This window comes from Necator americanus, chromosome I (genome assembly GCF_031761385.1).
Source record: "Necator americanus strain Aroian chromosome I, whole genome shotgun sequence".
In the NCBI taxonomy this organism is placed as follows: domain Eukaryota; kingdom Metazoa; phylum Nematoda; class Chromadorea; order Rhabditida; family Ancylostomatidae; genus Necator; species Necator americanus.
Window position 1 is genome coordinate 34,887,456 of NC_087371.1, and position 21,864 is coordinate 34,909,319.

The 21,864-nt window shown below is 40.8% G+C and overlaps 3 protein-coding genes across 3 annotated transcripts; 2 read left to right on the forward strand and 1 right to left on the reverse strand.

Moving 5' to 3' along the window:
* Positions 1–1,541: 1,541 nt before the first annotated feature.
* On the reverse strand, positions 1,542–9,548 carry RB195_007828 (uncharacterized protein; the record flags this gene model as incomplete). Its single annotated transcript, XM_013439132.2, has 13 exons — positions 1,542–1,641; positions 2,140–2,225; positions 2,594–2,701; positions 2,776–2,925; positions 3,394–3,475; positions 4,072–4,246; positions 5,212–5,363; positions 5,876–5,964; positions 6,195–6,345; positions 6,676–6,782; positions 7,578–7,726; positions 9,430–9,472; positions 9,531–9,548. The coding sequence occupies 13 exons, from the start codon at positions 9,546–9,548 to the stop codon at positions 1,542–1,544; spliced, it is 1,410 nt and encodes a 469-aa protein (XP_013294586.2).
* Positions 9,549–15,133: 5,585 nt separating this feature from the next.
* Positions 15,134–16,101, forward strand: RB195_007829 (uncharacterized protein; the record flags this gene model as incomplete). The annotated part of the gene is made up of 2 exons (XM_064181671.1): positions 15,134–15,235; positions 15,946–16,101. 2 exons carry the CDS (start codon positions 15,134–15,136, stop codon positions 16,099–16,101), a joined length of 258 nt encoding a protein of 85 aa, XP_064038445.1.
* Positions 16,102–19,392: 3,291 nt separating this feature from the next.
* RB195_007830 (uncharacterized protein) lies at positions 19,393–21,864 on the forward strand (the record flags this gene model as incomplete). The annotated part of the gene is made up of 4 exons (XM_013439133.2): positions 19,393–19,429; positions 21,448–21,518; positions 21,585–21,674; positions 21,736–21,864. The coding sequence occupies 4 exons, from the start codon at positions 19,393–19,395 to the stop codon at positions 21,862–21,864; spliced, it is 327 nt and encodes a 108-aa protein (XP_013294587.2).

Sequence of the window (21,864 nt, forward strand, 5' to 3'; positions counted from 1 at the left end):
TCAGAAGCAATAAAAAGAAGCTCTGAGGAGATTTTCCAAGAAGATGGCCCCATCAGCAATAAATTAAATCACTTTTGGGGCTGTTCTCTTCGATTTTAGTCGATCAAGAGTCTAGGTATCTCTGAGCGTTTTACTCTTAGAACGTCCAGAACTTCCGGTAAGCTAATTACTCGAAATTCCATGGCAATAGAAAAAACTGTCAACGGATGCTTCCCTTCGGCCATCCATTAGAGTCTTTTTTTCCTTTTCGCTACCAACGCGAAACCTGTTCAGAACCTCAGCGGGGTTTGTTCTACTCAACTGGTTCCGTATGTGCCGTGGATCAGCTGAATGATCGTCCTGAAGTATTAGAGGCAGAAGCCCGACGATTTGAAGATTAATACGACGAGGATACGGATTTGAACGATCCACCTAATGACAAAAAAAGAGAAAAAGAATAAATGACGAACAAAAGTAGGCGAAATAAGCGTATCTAACTATTTACAAATGACAATGACATTTACAAATCCCTCCAACCATGTGCTGCTTCAAAAATGTCCTCATGATCGATCTTCTCTACTCAGTACTCAATTTTCTAGTACAGCTTTGTTCCACCCATCAATTTTTCACGTGAATTTTAGGTTTTGCTAGCTCCGATCAGGCAGCTGAACATCTAACCGACTGCGGTACACCCGCACACATGATGCCTATCATAGGATAATTTGTAGACCTCTTTTGTAGTTAGACTCATGAAATTCATTAAGAAAACATTATTTTCTTCTATTACTACTTATCCAGAAACTGGTCAGTAAATATGTGAACTATTCTTTTAGTTGTTGAAAAAATGGTGTTTCATCATGGTGGTTCCCGGAGCATGCTTTCATCCTCCATTTTTCTGCGCTGTTTCTCATCTCACCGCTTCGCTTTGCACTCCGGCTTTGCGATTCCTCAGAAAATGTTGTTGAAAAATGTTTCTCACCATGTTGTGGCTGCACATAATTCTAGTGGATGGAATTTGAATAAACAAGAAGTTCGTCCTTTCTTTCAATGCACATTTCTTTCAATTTCTTTGTTCCCCTTCCGAACAAATTTTGGATGCGTTCATGTATGTACCATCATGAATTGATGAATTTTTTTTATGTACTAGCATTTTTGACAGTCATTCTTGCCTCATCTCATCTCTCATTGTGTACCTTCATCATATTCTGTTCCCTTTAAATTTTCATCCTTAAATAATTTCTACTTTTGATTGAATAGAATTCGGGTTTGATACGCTAAGGATTGAGGACTAGTTTGAGGGTTCCGATTTCGCTTCTCGCTTCCTTCCAGAAGTTGTTATTCCAAGATAAATATAGTTATATGGAACCATACCATAACATTTACATGCACCCCTGTGGATGTCAAATTTTGTCACACTAACTCCATTCTTCGACTAGTTATCTGAGCAGAAAATTCTGAGAAGAATCAGGCTTGCATTCTACTTTTTTATTGGTTCATCAAAAATGAACACTAACTGAAAATCACTAAACCATGAACGAACGACGATTTTTTTTTTGGATTTCTTAGTTTGCAGGTGAATCACAAAGTGAGTCCGTGCATGAGTTTGGGCATGATGCGCAGATACTGCCAACATTGTAGATGTACTCGTTCAGAACATTTCCCCTAAAACATTTCCATTTGGGTAGCAAAGAAAAAAAAGGTCTATTCAATAATTTAAAGGCATCACCTCACGAATCTGACTGAGGTGGTACGGATTTCAGGTGGAGTATTCATATATGGGATCGTAGATTATGGAGAGGGGGTGATTCTGTCCATTTCTTCCTGATTGCCGTAAAAAAAAACGGCCCGAAAGATACGGGTTCGAGGGATCCGGCGCGCTATTTTCTACAACGAGTTCGATTGGAGCACGCCAGCCTTGTGCACGCGCCACATCTTACATGACCTTTTTAAAGGAAACTAGGAAGAAATGTACGGAATCACCCGCCTCTCCATAATCTACTATCCCGTATAAGGATAGTCCACCTGAAATCCGTACCACCTCAGATTCGTGGGGTGATGCCTTTAAGCTTATAGATAAATTCTCATTTCCAATTAGAGTACCACCAAAACTACAATTACAGTTCAAAATATTTCATTAATGGAAATAAAACATTAACTAACCGAGGATTATAGCGACAAACTACGAAAGTTTTACCCGTGCAACGGCTCACTCCACAACCAATTTTGTAGGAATTAGCCCAAGCCATCTGTAATAAGATAGTAATTCAAAGATTCTAAGAGCATGACGATAAAATAATATTTATTTATTTATTTAATTATTTATTTATAATCGTGCATAGTTACAAGAGAAGAAAAACTAAGAACCATTAGAAAACAAGAGCTCAGCGCAGCAGTCGCACTATCGATTATCATCGCATCGACTAGTGCTTTTGTGCTTTTATTTTTTCTTCGTTCTTCGCCTCCAATTTTAATTATTCATTTTAATTAATTCATTCATTCATTTTCATTTTAATTAATTTTAATTATTATTTCAAAATAAAACAATTTATGTGCTAATACGACACTATAACCATTTGACAAATCTGACATAAGATGAAAAAAAAACATAACAAACCTGTATGAAGTTAAGAGGTGCATTTCTTTTTGTCGATAAAAATTCAGTGTACTGCATCTTAGCATTTATACCATTCGAAAGGATTTGTTTCCACCAACTTTTAATGGACTAAATTTTCTCTTCTTTAACGAAGAATTTTTTTATTAATTTTTAATTTGCAAAGGAGAATTCTATGAACGTACTTCTTCTACCGCACTGAGTGGTGAAACTGTGTCCGATTGAACTACATAGGTATTTTCACCGGATTGTGGTCGTGTTGCTTCACCAGAACTCACGAGAGCACAAGTATCCGCATATTTTTGTGCTTCCGTCTCCAACGACTTGTCGTATTTCTGTAAGATGTTCGGTGAAACTTTGAAATACTGTAGCCATTAGGCTAATCTAAAATTTATCGTGTATCAGGAACGCTCTTGAGAAGAGAATTTCCTAACCTGGGGTGGAACTTTTCCTAACCTAACAGAATAAAATGTCATTAGAAGTAAAGTACTAAGTAAAGTAGTACGGAAAATTCAAGAAGAGAACGCAAAGGATCGTTCTTATCGCAGCAGCATGAAAGCAAAAGTAATTGTTATAAAATTTCCATCCTACTGAAACCCTCGGTCAACGCAACTCAGAAATGAGGGTTTTGAGAATTTCCAGGTTAAAGAGGGACTTATTCACTGGTTCACTGTTCCGTATAGGGAACCTAAAATTCCTATAATACCACCATACATGAATCGATTGGATTGAAAAACTTCGTAAGAGTTTCCTTTCGCCTACAAATGTGCACCTTTAAAACTCAATGAATTCGAGCCGCTCACCATCCTATACATGTTCTTGGCTGTTCCACAGTTCGGTTTTCCTTCTTTTCCATTCCTAACAGTTCCCTGTGCAAGTAACGATCTAAAGAAATGAAATTTCAGAGAAAAAATCGTAATTTCCAAACAGAAAATTAGTTACTGTGGAAATATTTAAAGGCGCATTACCACCCCACGTATCTGTGCTTCTAATGATCCGAATAGGTTTTCGACGAATCGCAAGCGGAGCGCAACGGTTGCGCATTGTAACAGAACTCGTCGTAGGAAACAGCGTTACGGGGTTTACACTGATACAGGGATAGATGAACGGAATCACCCTGTTAGCCACAATCTGCGACCCCGTATAGGCCGGCATTATCCGGCTGAAACCCGTACCACCCCAAATTTCTTAGGGTGATACCTTTAAGAAAAAAAAAAGTAAGGCGCTTTACCACGTATAAGCATTGAAATTTCTCCAACGAACGTTAGATCTTTTTTTCTTTTTGAAACAGGCTATGTTATGTTGTGTTAAGTGGCTTCGAATTCTGTTAGAAATATTTTGCTCTCGTCTTCCATACGTTGTCACTTTACAGAAAAACAAACCATGCAGAATCCGTCAAAATTCAGAACTATGCGTATAATTTCAGTTTTTTTTCTCTAGACTATTTTCTTTCCAATGTTTTCACGTAGAATTTCTATTACCTGCGATAATTGTGCATAGTGACAATCTTGTCACGGATTTCATCCGTCATCAGTGTGCTTGAGCTGGTGGCCGTGGTTGTTTCAGCGGCAGCGGCTGTTGATGTAGTGGTAGGCATGACAGTGGTTTCTGATGTGGTGGACTCAGCAGCGGTTGTATCTGTTGGTCCAGCAGTTGCTGAAAATTATTATTTGTATTCAAAAAAGTTATTATTATTTATGTCAACGGAAATGTAATAATTATTCGTATTTTATACGGAATTTTTCTTCTTTGAACATTAGTGTTTGTACGATTTCTGCAAAATTTGCTTATTCGTTCAAAAAGTATCTTAGGGAGGTTGCAAAATTCGTACTGCAAAAATCATAAGAAGTTTTCGGGCGAAAAATATCGAATTCTATCAAAATTACACATTCGAACAATGGATCACTTCCCTTTCTGGAATCTTATATTGTTTGTATGTTCTTAATTGCCGTAAAAAACGGCCCCGAAGATGCGGAGCGTCCACAAGACTGAGGCGCTTCAGTCGAATTCGTTGTAGAAAATAGCGCGCCGGGACGTTTTTTTAACGGCAATCAGGGAGAAATGGACGGAATCACCCTTCTCTCTCCATAATCTACGACTTCGTATAGGCATAACCCACCTGAAATCCGCATCACCTCAGATTCGTGGGGTGACGCCTTTAATGATCATCTCTGCGATTAAAAAAATGATAATCTCGATTGCGATTCGCAGCAAAAGGGAGCTCCGTCCAATAAAAGCTTTCTCTGCGATTCCAACCTATTTTTACAGCTTGAACTATGTTAGAATAAATCCAAACCGCAAATACCTCAAAATCAGTCATCGATTTCGAATTGAACGTTTGTTGGGGCAAAATGGGGGCAAAATGGAGGCAAAATGTTTTCAACCGGCCTAACGTGTCGCATACGCAGCGAAGGCGGACGCTGCTGCTGTTCTGTATGTGTCTGTGATGTTCGTTGACCGATAGCAAAGCCCCACATCGATATAATCTTTGGGCTGTCAGTGCCCGCCCACGCAGCGCGAGCAGAAGCGTCGCGTTAACGCGGTTGAACATCGAGGAGTTCTTGAAACGCCGCATTCATCATATGTTTCGTGGATTTCAAATAATACGATTAACTTCCTACTTAATTCTGTTAGGTCCGTGGCGCAAAGCCCAACCGGTTCATTTGGTGCAACATTACACTTCGATCCAGATATTGCTTTTTTGCATTGTGAGTCACTTGTGCATCCGGTAGAACCCTTCACAGGCCAGTAAAATGGCTCTCCTTTGACGGGGCTAAAATGAAGCGTTTATCTAAATTAAATAGAATAGTACAGAGAAATTATTGTTTGACTTTAGTTTACTGCTACGAATTTGGTCAAATTATTTATATTATTATATATTTATTAATTTTATTTATATTTGCTTATTTTGAACGAAAGATTACTTCATCCTTAGAACTTCAGCTTGCCTCATAATCCGCAAATGAATTAATTAACAGTTAATTAACATGAATTTGACAACTAAGAAGATTAGGAAAGCGAGAAAAAGATGCAAATTCTCGATTTCAGTTTTTAAAAGGAAATGCTAACTGCAGATTTCAAGACATGTAATCAACATCATTAAACTGAGGAGTTATCTCCGAAATTACTAACAAATGAAACTGCAAAAATTAACAACTTACCTCTTTTCCTATTTTGCTTTCATTCGCTCAGAGATTTCAGAAATAAACATCAGGGACAGATGTGATCGATTTCAAATAAGAATTCAGCGCCTTTTTCATATTTTTCCAGCAATTTTTTTCTTACCTGCTACTGTACGCACAGGTGTATGCTGTCTTTTTTGCACCACAATGTGTCACTACACATCCGACCGAAATTGATTTGTTGTAAACAATCTGAATAATATCTAGATCGCGATCATTAATCGTCGTTCATAACTCCGAATACTGATTTTCGCCAGCGAGGTTTTTTCACTAACATTCTAATTATTTGTAGCAGATATCTTGCTACTGTGTCAAGAAATTGTTCAAAAAATCTTCTGAAAGAGCCCAGAATTTCCCTGCTCATCTAAAGAATTGTTTTATCTTCCACAGAAAGATGGAGGTATGAGTCCAGCAAAACTTACTCTCACAAATGGAGCGGTATCCTCAACATCATAAATAGCAGTTTTTCTCTCGAATTCCGCCTCATATCTCGTTTCTGCCCACCCAGTCACCACTGTAGTTATATCTGCTTTTGCTTCATTATCGATTGGTGGATCTTGATGTGTACGTATTCTAGATGCAGGTTTTTACGGTAAAATGTGATAACATAGACGATCATATTATCATAATACATCACGTATTATCACTGAAAAACATATGCCCTGAAAATATGTATATAGTCGAATGAAAACGACTTGATGTTCACTTGCGTAAGCGGCTGCGTCCGAAGCGGCGCGGTGAAGCGTAGCGTTTTCGGATCGATGAGGCACCCCTGCTGGGAACACTTACCATTGCGCAGTCCGAGTGGACGTTAACGAGTGTCCCCCCAAGATTCAGGCTATTTTGGCCCCACTATATCATCACAATATCAAATCTGTTACCTTAATTCATGAAATAACTCACATTTTATAGTTTATAGAGTTTCCGGATACTTCGTTTGGAACGCTGCTCGTAGTAGGGCATCCCTTAGCGGCAGTCATTGCGGAAATTTCCAAATCACAATTATAAGTCTGAAACAACAAATCTACCTCAAATCACTAAAAAGATGAGAATATCTTTAAATATTCTAATCTTGACAAAATTTTCACAAAATTTTGTCAACCATTCAGTACGGAAACAAACGAAGATAATAACATGTTATTATAGTTAGTAGTCATAGTTCTTTTCATTTCATTCATTTATTCCTTCCTAAAAATCCAAAAAATCGAAAAAAAAATCCCTCTCCACTTCAATACAATCAAGATTTGTATTCGAAAACTGGATTTCTTTCTTGTTTACCACCGTAACACAGTCCTTTTTTGTCGTAGTCTGCGCAAAAAAATTAGCTTTCACGAGCAGTTGTACAGGCGAACATAAGTCTAATTTATTACACTGTAAAAATTTCCCCTTACGATCCTTTTCCTTACAGATAACTCAAATCAAGAACAGCATAAGATCGTGCATGATAAATAGATAATAATAAAACAAAAGTATAATAAATAATAAAATAAATAAATAACAATAGAGTTTATTTTGAATAACCACTAGTAGTTAAATACGTAGCTTTTCAAAAAAAAAAAAAATTTACCAGCCTACACATCACAACTATAACTTTCCCTATCCTTTTTTTTTTGTTCAAATCTTTTCAAAAATCTGATCAACATTTCCATGTCGTTCATGTTCTTTCCTTTACTCTTTTTTTTTTTCGTTTATTTCTGTGCAAAAGAAGATGTGGGCACCCGACAATGGTTGTTCTGAAGTGTATAAAATGATTTTTAGCCGAGTTCAATGTACTATCAAGCATTTCGGAGAGATTTTAGACCTACAAACTGGAATAGACTCTTCGATCCGTATAAATTGTCCGCTCCACCATCATCTGTATTTCCCGCAGCAAGCGTTTTTCTCAATGTGTTCTGTTCGTTAAGGAACGCATATCGAACGGGATCATTGGCATCAGTCGGTTTACTTGAACAAACTGCAAAGTTTAGGTGTCAGTTTCAGAATCACATCTCAAAAGTATCTACATTGCCTTCAATTACAAAAAAAAACACTTAATTCATTATGAAATTACTATTTATTATTGTTACTGTTGTACATTATTGGTAATAGGGGTGTAGCGCTGTCTCAACGACAAAATCCTTAGTGATATACTTTAGAGATGCTTGATTCCAATTCTTTAATAAGGAAGTCACTTGATAAAAAAAAAACCAAAAATTTCATATTTTTCCCAACAAACAAAAAAATATCAGGTAAAAACTTCTAATAATGTTACTTAGGGCGGGTGTAGCACAGTTGATAAGAGGTTTCGCAGCGATTTTACGGTTCCTCCTCATAGTTCGAGATCATCTCAGAGCCAACCAAGTCTTTCATCCCCCAGGATCGATAAACTTGTGCCAGACTTGTCTGGATTGATAAATAATTGAAGAATAAGTGGAAGTGGTTACGCCTCTTCAGCCAATTGATCATCATCACAATTTTCTCTCTTTATCCCTCCTATTATTATGATTATAGCTTACTTATAATTCACTTGTAACATAAATCACACGGAGAAATTTTGAGGCGCAGCTCACGCTCCATATGAATAAATATTGGAGCTTCATGCCCGGTACAGGATGACTTTATCGGACCAGAATAAGCGGAAGAAAAATTAGGTGCCAAACGGAAGAAGGACGTGAATTGCCGCGAACGCGCCGCGTTCACTCGGCTGAACACATTCAACGCTATAGTATTCGCGTACCACCCAGATCCCCTTCATCGATTGCAACCCACATGGGGTAAAAGGCAGCATACCACGAACCTGGGGTGGTGCGGATTTCAGGTGGAGTATCCGTATACGAGGGCAGGTGTAGTGTAGCGGTTAGAGGTTCCGCTTACCGCACAATCGATCGGAGGTTCGAATCCGCCCTAGTGCTCACCAAGCCTTTCATCCTTCCGGAGTCGATAAATTGGGACCAGACTTGTCTGGGAGGGCAAAAACACGGACTTGACACATCGGCTAGCTTCCGCAAGCCATTGTATGGGCTAGTTGCACGTTCGTAAACCTCAAACGATTCTGAATTGAAGTGGGGCGCATCCCATGCGGATTGATTAACGCCAGAAACTTTATCCGTATACGGGGTCGTAGATTATGGAGACCTGGGTGGTTCCGCCCATCCCTGCCTGAATCACTGCAAACAGCCGCCTCCAGAATGCTGTTTTCTACGACGCCATCTATTGCAGCGCTCCACCCTTTGCGCCACCTCCGCCCTGCGATTCGTCGAAAATCAATTCGGACTGCCCCGATAGGCAGTGAGGGACGCTACGCGTGCAAAGGTGCCGCGCTGCAATAGAAGGCATCGTAGAAAGCGGCACTCAGGGCGGCTGCTTGCAGTGATTCACAGAGAGATGAGTGGAACCACCCAGGTCTCCATAATCTTCCTCTGCCCCGTATATGGATACTCTACCTGAAATCCGTGTCACCCCAGATTTGTGGTATGCTGCCTTTAAGGTATGGTCTGGAAGATAAAGAACGAAGGGACCACTAAATTGGTAGATTTGCAACATTGTTGCTGGTGCAGTAGTGCAGGCACACACCAGGATTTCTATGCAAATATCTTTAGGATGATTATGGAAAACCTCATCTTCATGTAGACAACTCTTAGTCATTAAGTGTTTAAACGATGGATCTAGAAAACGAACCTGCTTTTTGTTGTGCAGTTGCACCGTAAACACTCAGGAGCACCTTTAAAAAAAATGCATCGATCATAAAATTCTGGAACCAACAAAGTTATTTAACCTACCACCAAAAAGGTGAACATTGCGCCAAAAAAGTGTATGTCATGCCGTATGTCATGCCGCTTTTATGCGTTGTTCAGGATTTAGATAAGCAAATAAAATTACGTGGAAAAAGTTGACAGTCACGCGCAAACAACGATGTTTTTCGGATAGAAGCTGATTTTCATGCCGTTACCATAAAACTGTCATAACGTATAACACGAAAGCTGTTTGCACTTTTACGAAGTGTGTTTTTGATAGATGATTGCCAGAGTCCGTAAAGAAATGATCCTTTCAAAAACAACAACAGTTTCCAGATATATCTATGGATCTAATAGCCGAATGACGGCTGAATTCACGGTATTTTTTCTTTGATTTATTTCCATTAAAAATTATAGGGAACTTGTTAGGGCTGAGCTGAAAGAATTAGAGCTGACATCGTGAGGACCATCAGAATATAACGAGATCCCATAAGGAATTTTGTGCTCACTTCCACTGAACAGGGATAGCGAAAACACACAGCTGTTGTATTGAGCAACAAGCGAACTCTACGGTACGAAGACCAGCCGCCCAAGAAAAACGCATAAAGGATAAAGTGTCTGGCGCTAATCAATCCGCTTGGAACCCGCCACCACGTTCACTTCAGAATCGTTTGACGTTCACAGACGTGTAACTGGGCTATACAACGGCCTGCGGGGCCTAGCCGCTGTGTCAAATCAGTATCTTTAATCTCCAAGACATAACGTGCCCGGTGGATATGCCGGCGGATATGCGAGCATACCTCGAAGAGGTCACGCTCCAGTCGTTCATGAAGACGCAGACAACCGTCTTAGATGTTCTTCTAGCCACAAAGCTAAGAGGGGTTCAACAACAAACGCCCAGTGATTGCCGGCGGATACGCGAACATGAAAACTCGCGGAGTCCTCCACAGAGACGCAGAAAACTGCGCAGTTACAAGGAAATATGTAAAGAAGAGTGGTGTGAGCTGTCGAAATGACCGAATAAGTCAAAGAATAATAGCGTTAGATAGAAGTACATGGGATTTTGTATGGTGTTCTAATAAAGAAAGGCAGTGAGTCTGTCTTTATTTCACCTTCAGAAAGTCTAGAAATCTTACGAAATTTGAACTCTTTTTCTTCCTGTAGGTTCCAAGAAGTCAGAGATACAGAAGGTCCCTCTGTCCAGAAATAAATTAGGCTACAAAAAGGCTTGGGAGTTACAGGATAGCGATAATTCTCATTACTGTTACTTTTGAAATCTGGAATGTTCCGTTCTAACGAAAACTTTTATGCACGTAATTTGAAGCTATTAGATACATCCTTATCTCATATTTCACGTGAGGATTTCTCTTGCTTCTGGTACGATTACTAAATTGAGATCACTTCACTTCACAAAATTGCAGTGAATGTGTCTGATTCTCCAGAACAATTTAGTGGATAGTGAATTATACCCTAGCCGGTGATGCAGCGTATGATTAGCGGTAGGTAAGCAGAGTTAGCTATTTGGGTGCTAACGAGTGAATCTCTTTAGGACACACACCATCGCTAGTTGCTCTGAAGAGGCATGACCGGGGCATGTTCGAAATTCCGCCGGGACCTCTTTACACGCACCCTGACACAAGATATAACGAGGAAAATATCATAACAGATTGACCATTTCTAATTATTTTATTTTTCTAATTTCTTCTAATAGCTTAGACAGCTCTGTGATGAACATATGACAGCTTTTTCGTGGATATTTCGTACATTCCACATGTTCGCTTATTTTGAAGTCATACACCCAAAATATACAAAAATATTGCCTAAAAGGCATTGAAAGAATATGTCATAGGAAATTTCAAGACCTCACAAAACATTGTAGAATTCAAAATTCTTCATATTTCCCCATCCATGGAAGTCTGATCATCTTAGTATCCTATAATGAGATCCCATAAGGAATAAAATAATTAGATAAAATAAAATAGATTGAATGCAGAAATTTTTTGACAACAACCAGAGATAAAGATATTCAAAGGTATTTAAAATTATTATTATTTGTCCGGAGATGTGCAAGAGATTTAACAAGAGATTAAGATATTCGTAAATTTTATATCCTAAAAACTGAAAATAACCCTCATGAAATCTTCATGGCTCGCCTTCTCGTTTCTCTCTTCTCTTTTCATTATTTTAATGGTACAATGTTTTCTCCATAGTCGTTTACTGTAGCTACAGTAATACATTGCATCACAGTGGTATCTTAAGCAACGTGCAAACTTCTATTGTGACTCTTATCTCTCAAAATTTGCCAGTAACGAAAATCAAAGTATTTTCTCTGTGAGGGTTCATAAAGTTTATCTTTTCTTAAATTACCTAAAAACATCTCACCTGACTATCAGTTCTCTGCTTGTTTTGTGGTTCAGTTTAAAAGCCAAACATCAAAATTAATAAAAACAAAGCTGCTTAAGAAAGTTTCTTCATCTCATCATAAAATTTCAAAGTACAGCAACAGAGTTTATCTCGTTTTGCCGACGTTTTTTCACATCCAAGTAGGGAGACGCCTTCGTCTCCTATACAGTTCAATTTTTTCTACAAGAATATCCCAGTAACAAAAGATTACCATTTTATTTGTTAGATTCGCAGGAGAAGCCAACCTGGTATTCGAACTCGTGACAGCCGCCCATTTAGAGCCTAGTACTCCAGAACTGAGTTAACATACCGTATGTAAACAAAACAACGCTTTTTTGAGGGGTATTACCGAATCCCCCTTTTCTGAAAATTATCTACATAGTCCACATATTTGCCGGTTAGCGCAGTCGGAGCACAACACAAGGAACAGGAACAAGAGGAGCAGGAGCCCATTTTTTCACACTATTTTTAGAAGCTGGAGCAGGTGTAGCGCAGTCGCCAAAAGGTTACGCTGTCTGCATGATCGATGGGAGGTTCGAATCCGATAAATTGGTACCAGACTTGTCTAAGAGAGAAAAAACGCTGACTTGATACATCGGCTAGCCCCCACAAGTCATTGTGAAGACCAGTTACACGTTCGTGAACCTCAAACGATTCTGGATTGAAGTGAACGTGGTGGAGCATTCCAAGATGAACGCCAGAGATTTTATCCTTTAATTCTTCACTCTCCAGTTGACCAGCGGGATGCCCGAACAAGTACCAACAGCTTCTCATCGATCCGATTAACTTAATTTTAATTGCAAATAATGCTACTTTTCAGCTTAAAATAGTACTGCGAATCCTCTCCACTGAACTGCGTCAAAAAGCGCTCGAGCAGCAAGTCACTTGTTTTTTTCTGTCCATCTAAGAGCACAAAACGCTAACTATGAACATTTCTCGGCTCAGGTACAAATAGCTGGAGTATTCGGAATATAATGGTTCTAGTGAACTGGAGACAATCAAAGAAACATCCTTTGTCACACAAATCATTTTCAAATCCAGTTGTAGATCAATCATTTCACAGATTTCGTAAGAATCGATTAGTATTCGCAACTGCTCAGCTGATCCTTTTCTTTTCGTTGTCACAGAAAGCAGCGAAGGGAAGATGATGCAACAGCTAGGTGTCAACTTTTAAAAATAAAGGAGAAAGTCTCTGGCGTTAATCAATCCGCTTGGAACTCGCCACCACATTCACTTCAATTCAGAATCGTTTGAGGTTTACGGTTTACTGGCCTAAACAATGACTTGCCGAGGCTAGCCGATGGGTCAAGTCAGTGTATTTATCCTTCCAGACATGTCTGGTACCAATTTATCGACCCCGGAGGGATGAAAGGCTTGCTAAGCCCTAAGGCAGATTCGAACCTCCAATCGATCGTGTAGACATCGGAACCTCTTGACGACTGCGATAAACCTGCTCCAACTTTTAAAAATAACGTTAAAAAAATGTGCTCCTGCTCCTGTTGAAAACCTACTAAACTGTTAAGTTTTCCTGTTTTCACTGTGCGTTGAACAATTCACTTTTTTCCCCTGAACACAAACAGCGGTTGCTGCGAACTGCAATAGTAGTCGTCTCATTACGAAAATGACGACAAGCTCGATTCTTCCTCAGCTTCTTTTCTTAAATTTAATACTGTGCACTGTGAAAAAAACCTCATTCGATTACGTTTTTCTTTCAGGTTATTGAATTTCACCAAAAGCTGATTTGTTATATGCTCAACCAGAGTTCACGGCGAAATAGAGCTGATCCTTCCGAACGTGAACATAAGGACGTTTGAAAAATTTATCGAGTAAAAATCAAGCAAAGAACACTTCAATCACACAATTGGTTTTTAAAGCAATAGCTGTCATTGAAATTGAAAAACTTTCGGATTAATTTTGATTAATTTTTAGAATCTTTGAAGTATGACTTCTCGTGAAGATAACTCGTGCTTTATCTGCTTGCTAGTTCTTCGTTGCGTTATCTATACTGTGGTCTTCGAGAGAACGACCTTCTAAATTCGCAAAAACTATGAATAGCGTAGGAGGCAAACGGTATTACAGAAATTTCTTAATGTACAATAGGGCATGTATTTTCATTACTGTATACCCGTAAAAATCCTCAATATTACCAGATTTAGTTCAATATTACTTGAAAGGATAAAAGGATAAAGTTTCTGGCGTTAATCAATCCGCTTGGGATGCGCCCCCACGTTCACTTCAATTCAGAATCGTTTGAGGTTAACGAACGTGTAACTGGCCTATACAATGACTTGCGGTGGCTAGCCGATGTGTCAAGTCCGTGTTTTTGCCCTCCCAGAGAAGTCTGGTACCAATTTATCGACCTCGTAGGGATGAAAGGCTTGGTGAGCACTGGGGCGGATTCGAACCTCCGATCGATCGTGCAGGAAACAGAACCTCTAACCGCTACACTACACCCATCCCCCAATATTACTTAATTTGCAGTATTACTATATTACTTAAACGAAATCTAAACCAAAGTCATTGTGAGTATTCGACCTTGGTGAGTCAATTTTCGTAAACAACTAACGGAATACCTCACCATTTCGTTACAAACTCCAAAAATATGACCGAGATCAGCAGTGAGAAGAAAACAAAAACGAAATAATTTGACAGCAAAGCACAGCCGTTGCGATATGGAGTAGTGATTCTCCAGTTCGCTATGTATAATCCATCATATCCATGAATATGTGCCATGTCTATAATAAACAAACCGTTCTTTGCTATCTGATATTTTTCACTAAATGTAATCAGACATTTGAGTATACGGCTTGGAGCGCACAAGCTATATAAGACGCACTGTTGTGGTGTAATTCTCTACATCATTGCAAGCAGTTGCAGTCGTCCAACACCTACTGCCAGAGCCCATACTCTCATAGGTCAAGTGGTAGGGAGAGAATATGGAATCTTTGGCTACAAACATTCTTTTGTAGCGGAACGCTGAACAGCTGATCACTGTCGAGTAAGCTCCAACAAGCCGCTCTTTGTACACTTCTGCGATATCTGCATACGCCGTTTGCTGTATTCTAGGAAACGCTTAATAAAGGAGGTCCCGTCATCAGCATCGAAAACTACACTAGCTACTGCAGTGGTACTGATAAGAAGAAGGTAGTGGGCTGCGCAGGACCTGTGGCAAATAAAGGCATCAGGCAAATAAAGGTTCTGTCTAAAAACCTCGCAGGCACACTATAACAAAACACAGACAGAGTATGCCAAGGTTTCAAGACAAAAGAACATTCGAACTACTACGTGAAGTACCACCAAATATGTTCTTTCTCGTACGCGAAGCATTACCGCTACGCCAAAAAGTGGTAACCACACGTCAATCCGTAATTTTTCTCCAGCGATGCAAGACGAATGGGTTGATTCCTAAGTTCATTTCAAATTACGATTATCGAAACACTGACCCAGGGTAGTGTGGCACTTGACGGGATAAACGTAGCATTGCTCCAGTCTCTCTATTTAGACCTCTGAAGACGGCGAAAAAGCCGAAACGTCAAATAAAGGCAAATAAAGGTTCCATCTAAATATCTCGCAGACACACTATAACAAAACACAGACAGAATATGCCGAGGTTTCAAGACAAAAGAACATTCGAACTACTAGCTTGTGGCCCTCACAACTGGCGTATCCGCACGCGCCCAGACCGATGACCTACCTATGGCACTTGAATCCCCGAAACTGCACCTTCATCCCCTCGCTTGTTGTGTTTGGTCCTTTGTTCCTGTGCAATGGCCGCTCGGGGTTCTTGTGTGCCCGTGGGCAGGGTTCTTTTCCCCTATCTTAGATTCCCTTCGTCGCCCGTCGTCCCGTGTTCTCATCCCATAACCACACCACTGTTGTACCACACTATTCGTGCGGCACGCATCACGCAAACCTAACATGGCAACAATATACTATACGGTGGTATCACTATACCTTTTTAATTGTAAGGCACGTCTAACCAACGGAATCAATAACGTGATGCGTCTGGTCAACTCGGCGAACTCCAAATATCCATCTGTATTCCCAGAACGTCCAGGAACTGCAGCTGAGAACACTACAGCGCCGAATCGAGGACATGGAGAACGCCAAAATCTCTACCGAAATGGCATTGGAGACGTTTCCACGTGCTCTAAGCTTCATGGAAAACGAACCGAAAGCTACAGGTCTTATGGATGGTTTTGACATCTACTGACGCGACCATAACGGGGACGAAATAGGATGGACCGCCGCCACCTCCACCATCTTTGCACTCGAGGATCTTATCTGTAAGGAAAGGGACCTCGCGGATACGATTCGCACCTTCATCACCACATCCGCCACACCATACTATAGTCCTGCCACCTCAACGGATGAGCCGATGGGTATAATCTCCAGCAAGAATCCTACCACAACTCCACCTTATATATCCGGAAGCTCACCTCCACCATACACCCCTGCAGATGTGATCAATGTACAACTGTGCAAGAGCTGCTCATGTTTGGTGGTGACTTCACTAAATACTATGATTTTTGGGCCAGATTCAACACCGCGGTCCATGATAATCCATCCCTAACCACTACTGCCAAATTTACCCATCTCAGTAGCAGCCCTAAGGGCAGCACCGCGCTTGTCGTGCAAGAGTACGACATAAGCAATCATTCCAACTACCATCTTGCCATTGAGCCCCCACGTAGACGACCGTAAGCAGTTCACACACGATTTCTTACACCAGAAATTAGAAGATTTGCCTGCATCGTCTGCTTCTGCTTCATCGCAGAGGGATACGTTGTGCCAGATCCACACCTGCACACTGCAGCTCAATCTGTTCGAGGACGTGTCAACGTCGCTATCACTCTAGAAACTCATTGGCAGCAAATTTCCACGAGAGACTCAGTTGGAGACGAACAGGATTTAGCATCGGTCAGGTACAACATGGAAAATGCATGACAATCTTGATGGTTTTGATGTGTTTATTCAAGAACTTGAGAAGCTAAACGATAGCCACTGTCCTCCGGGTAACCGCGATCATCCGTTATCAGCAACCATCAACCGCTCATCATCTCTAGAACCACTTTGTTATTCGCATAGATGCTGTTTCTGTGGATCGAGAAATCATCGCTCGACTCACTGCACAACGTCTATGCACATGTACCTACTTTCACCGTATGAAGTTCGGAAACTAAACCATTGCTGGAAATGTGTCCAACCGGGACACATGGCCAAGTCCTGTTGGGTTTCCAGCTGTCACTACTGCCAACGTCATCAACATCCCATTCTTTGTTCGTATTCTTCTGTTTCGTGTCTTTCTTGTGATAAGTCTAAACGTCCTGGTGATAATTATGGCTGGTCGTAATAGTTCTCATTGTGATCGGTACATGTACCGTTCACCACGTAGCCTTTCTAGGGAATCGTCCCCTGATCCTAGTTCTTCACAATATTCTTCTTCAACGTATGATTTATTCACGCTCACCGTCTAGACACCAATACAACGACAGAGACTACTACCATCTTTTTCGCCGGAATTTTTCAAACTATCGTCGATCGGAACGTGATTCAGAGGGAACATACCGACGCTACCAACGCCGTCACTCTCCGTCTCTATCTTCACCACCTTATGGCGTCAGATTTCGCACTTCACACTAATCCGCGCGATAGTCTTTCGCCTGTACGCAATCAGACACTTAAGTATACGCATTGGGAACGTACGAGCTACATAACCTGCATTGTTAAATGACAAAAGCTTCCTACATATTGCAAAAAGGTGCTGTCGTCCAGCACCATGCCAGAGCCCATACCCTGAAAAGTCGAATGCCTCGGGGAAACCTGGAATCTTTGGCGCCCTCTCATCAGTATCGACAATTACAGCATCTACAGCGGCGCTGCTGATAGAAAGTAGGAGGTTGCGCAGTAGCTGATAGCCGCAATAGCTTCAGAGCGGACCCGAGGTACGACAAATCTTCTTAAAGAAACATCGGAAGGTGTTATATAACTGCTAACGGGACACCTATAAATTTCAACCATATTAGGAATTGGTGATAGACGTATGAAAATGAATAGCTTTGTGGTACTCGATAAAAACTCTTGAAATTCCTAGTTGTGTGATGAAGGAAACTTTTCAAAAGCTTCATTGTACTTTCCACATGACTGTGGTTTTTTCGTATATGACGACTAAATATTCACTAACTTTACCACACAGAAAAGCAGTAGAAAAAAGCAATCCCGTATCACAAATGGTAGAACTATTGTACTTCGAATTTCGAACACAACCTATGCTTCTATTACTGTTCACAAAAACAAGCTACTCGCAAAAGCTAAAAACGAAGGAAATCCACATGGCCAACAATGTTCTCATTCCATCAAATAGAAACTCATGGTAGGACCATCAAGAACTGCAACGATGTGTGGTGCTAGCAATGGTCCCACCTGGATTATAACTGCTACACTCCACCGATCCGTTTTAGCAAATGAGCCTCATGTTGTTTTGACCCGAATATATCTCCCGTCTTCAATCTACGGCGTAAGAAGACGAGGTCCAATCGAAGTCGATTTTCGGAAGAGACGGAACAGCAGCATTATCCCATCCAATCTACTAATACAGAAGTTCGAAACGTGTGGGAAAAACTTCTTCCTCAGTTCAAATGCTTTTACAATTAATCAAGTAATGTCTGACGAACTGACCAGCAGTTAGATGTGAAAGCCAGGATTATTTTTACAGCTGATAAGCTGCAAAACGTTGTCGCAACGCATCTCTAGTCAAGAAAAAAATGAAAAAAAAATCTCTGGACTGGCGATACACAAAATGAGTTGTGAGGTGCAGTTGTTTCTAATCCTTACCAAAGCATTACAATGTAAAAAAGTTCATATAATTCTCAAGATCACCATACTTCTTGGATATCGCCGTGTGTCGTCCCAACGTAATTCGGCACTTAAATAACTAAATATAACTAACGATATAAATAACTAGTACTTAAATATGCATTAATCATACATAAAGCAGCGTTAGGCAATACCGTCAAACACTAAATACTGAAATAATAGAAAGACAAGAAGTCCCATCGGAATGATGATAAATAAGTCTCCGGAAGAGCCTCTAAGTGAGTTTTGAGTCCAAGAACAAGTAGATCTCACCTATCTACAGCAAACATCTTCTACTGTATGCATTTCATGCTGCTCCGATCATTGAAAACCGAGAAGCCATCGCCCGCAGCAAACTTTCCACATGTTTAAAGGGAGAATTGATACACATCGACCAGGGTCCTAAACAGCAAAGCACCGTAACCTCCAGCGGCTGCAAAAAAATTGATCCCTCTGGTCGTTGTTTTTGCTTTTGCAGCCAAGTGTTGTTTACGTATCATACGTTATTGTTGTTTTCTTTGTTCACTTTCCACTGCACGTTTTTTTGAACTTAGCTGACATGTATTCTGTTCTCTTGCTACCGGGAAATCATGAGCTTACTCCGGTCTACTAATGGTCTATAAAGCTTGTAGGGAAGGACTGTGCAGTGATGGGTGTTGACATCGAGACAATTAAGGCTGGAGACGGTGAGAATCAATTTCTCTTCCTTGTCGTTTTTCTCTTATACGGTTAATATCAGCTGTTGATGCATGGAGATGATTATTCATTTGTAATCTTTGGTCTAAATTTAGCAGTAAATTGCTAAATATGTAAGTGGAATATGACAACTTTGCAGCAGTCCTTACTTCTACGTGAATGTTGCAGATCTGACTGTGTAGAAGGTGTCAATTGTGAGCTAGTTCAAACGCATCTTAGTTTAACTATAAGATTGCTGAGTGATTCAAAAAAGGATGTTTTTGTTCGTAAGCTCTGATCATTTTTATATGTTGAAAGTTGGAAAAGGTAAAATACTTATACTTCATCCAACTTTCGTTTCCTTCTTGTGTCTGATTCTTCTCTAGATTAAAGGTATCAGCATACCACGAATCTGAGGTGGTGCGGATTTCAGGTGGAGTATACGTATACGGGGTCGTAGATTATGGAGACGGGGGTGGTTCCGCTCATTTCTCCCTACGTCACTGCAAGCAACCGGCCCCTGAATGCTGTTTTGTACGATGCCATCGTTTTGTACATTAAGTACGTTTTGTACGATGCCTATTGCAACGCTCCACTCTTTGCGCCGCCTCCGCCCTGCGATTCGTCGAAAAACAATTCGGACTGTCCCGATAGGCAGTAAGGGACGCTACGCGTGCAAGGGTGGCGCGCTGCAATAGAAGGCATCGTACAAAACAGCATTCAGGGGCCGGCTGCTTGCAGTGATTCAGGGAGAGATGAGCGGAACCACCCTGGTCTCCATAATCTACGACCCAGTATACGGATACTCCACCTGAAATCCGCACCACCCCAGTGGTACTCGTGGTATGCTGCCTTTAATTAGCTTTCTGAGGAATTTCCGAGGACATCGAAGATAGCGCTACCGCATAGCCCATCCTTCAAGTTTCAAAAATCCAGGGGGAACTTGGAATTTCTAGATTGTTCGCGGCTTCGAAGTTTCTTGAATTTTTTTTTTGCGGAGGAATTTGCGGTTGGTACAGAGGGCCTATGATGTTGATGGCTTGAGTTTCTTTTTTGATGGAATAGAAGAAAATGCCGTTCTCAGTGAAAGTACGAGAACTAGTCTCGTCCCTTTCTTGTTGTCCATATATCCAGTCGGGTCAAAACGGCATGAAGCATGGTGCAGTTGCGTAAACAGCTAAGCGCGGAGCGACGCGATGGACACAGCGGTTGAAACGGGACCATTGCGAACTACAGCTAGGAAAGCTCTTAGCAAAAGTCCCTCCTAGATTTTAATCGTGACGCTAAGCCGCACCTCTTCGAACCCAGCCGCCTACGCAACTGCACCGTGCTTCATGTCGTTTTGACTCGACTACATATCTTTGCTGGGGTTCTTTCCCGTGCTGTGAAATATCATGCTAGATTGATTTTAAAGAAAACCATTTGCCTTGTCATCCCTTCGTGCGTATCGGTCAAAATTTCTCTTCAGATGCAATGAAGCAAACAATTGTTGAGTGATATTCTTATCATCATAGGTGCGATAGGGAGAAGCCGGACCCTCCTCAGGTGAAGGGGGTTTAGGTCATGGGGTGCGTGCAGCTCAAGTGAAGGGGTCCTTTCGCCAACCCCCCAAAAGCGAAGGGGGTGATTTCGCCAACCATTCAAAAAAGAAGGAGGTTCCTTCCCCAACCGTTCAAAAGTGAAGGGGGTCAGAGCACCGGCTCCGACTATCGCATGTATGCTTATCATATCTTTCTAACGTGCCTCAGCTTTGGAAAGATGTGCTTTTATGATCCATCTTTTGTTTTCTACGTAAATGATTCAGCATTAAACGTTACTGATCATAACAATGTTATACCTCAATCTGTGGTTGGAATACGTCGTACGTTCAAGACAAAATTATTTCCCCCAATATAGTTGTGCGCTTAATGCCTTTTACGTACCGTTATCTATATAACTGTTGATTCTAAGTATTTAAATTACTAACTGGTAGAACAACAGTAATTTGCGGAATCACCCGTACACATTTTCTCTCATCAGCTCTGTTTAGGTGCCACCTTCCCTAAAACTGGACAAACAGTCACTTGTCACTATGTTCTTACACTCCAAAATGGAAAGAAGGTAAAGCATAATAATTGTAATGAATTGTAATTTTCGTGTTGTCTGCGAGCACACAAATATATTCAGGTCGACAGCTCACGGGATCGCGGTTCGCCTTTTAAATTCAAGATAGGCAAGGGAGAAGTAATCAAGGGCTGGGATCAAGGTGTTGCACAGGTTAGTCGAAGGGTTGTTAGGGAAGCATATGGTTAATTCTGTCCCTCATTTTTCCTTTTAGATGTCGGTGGGCCAACGTGCTAAGCTAACCATTTCTCCCGACCTTGGTTACGGTGCTGGCGGTGTCCCCGGAGCTATTCCCCCAAACTCGACCTTGATCTTTGATGTCGAACTGATTAGCACTGCGTGA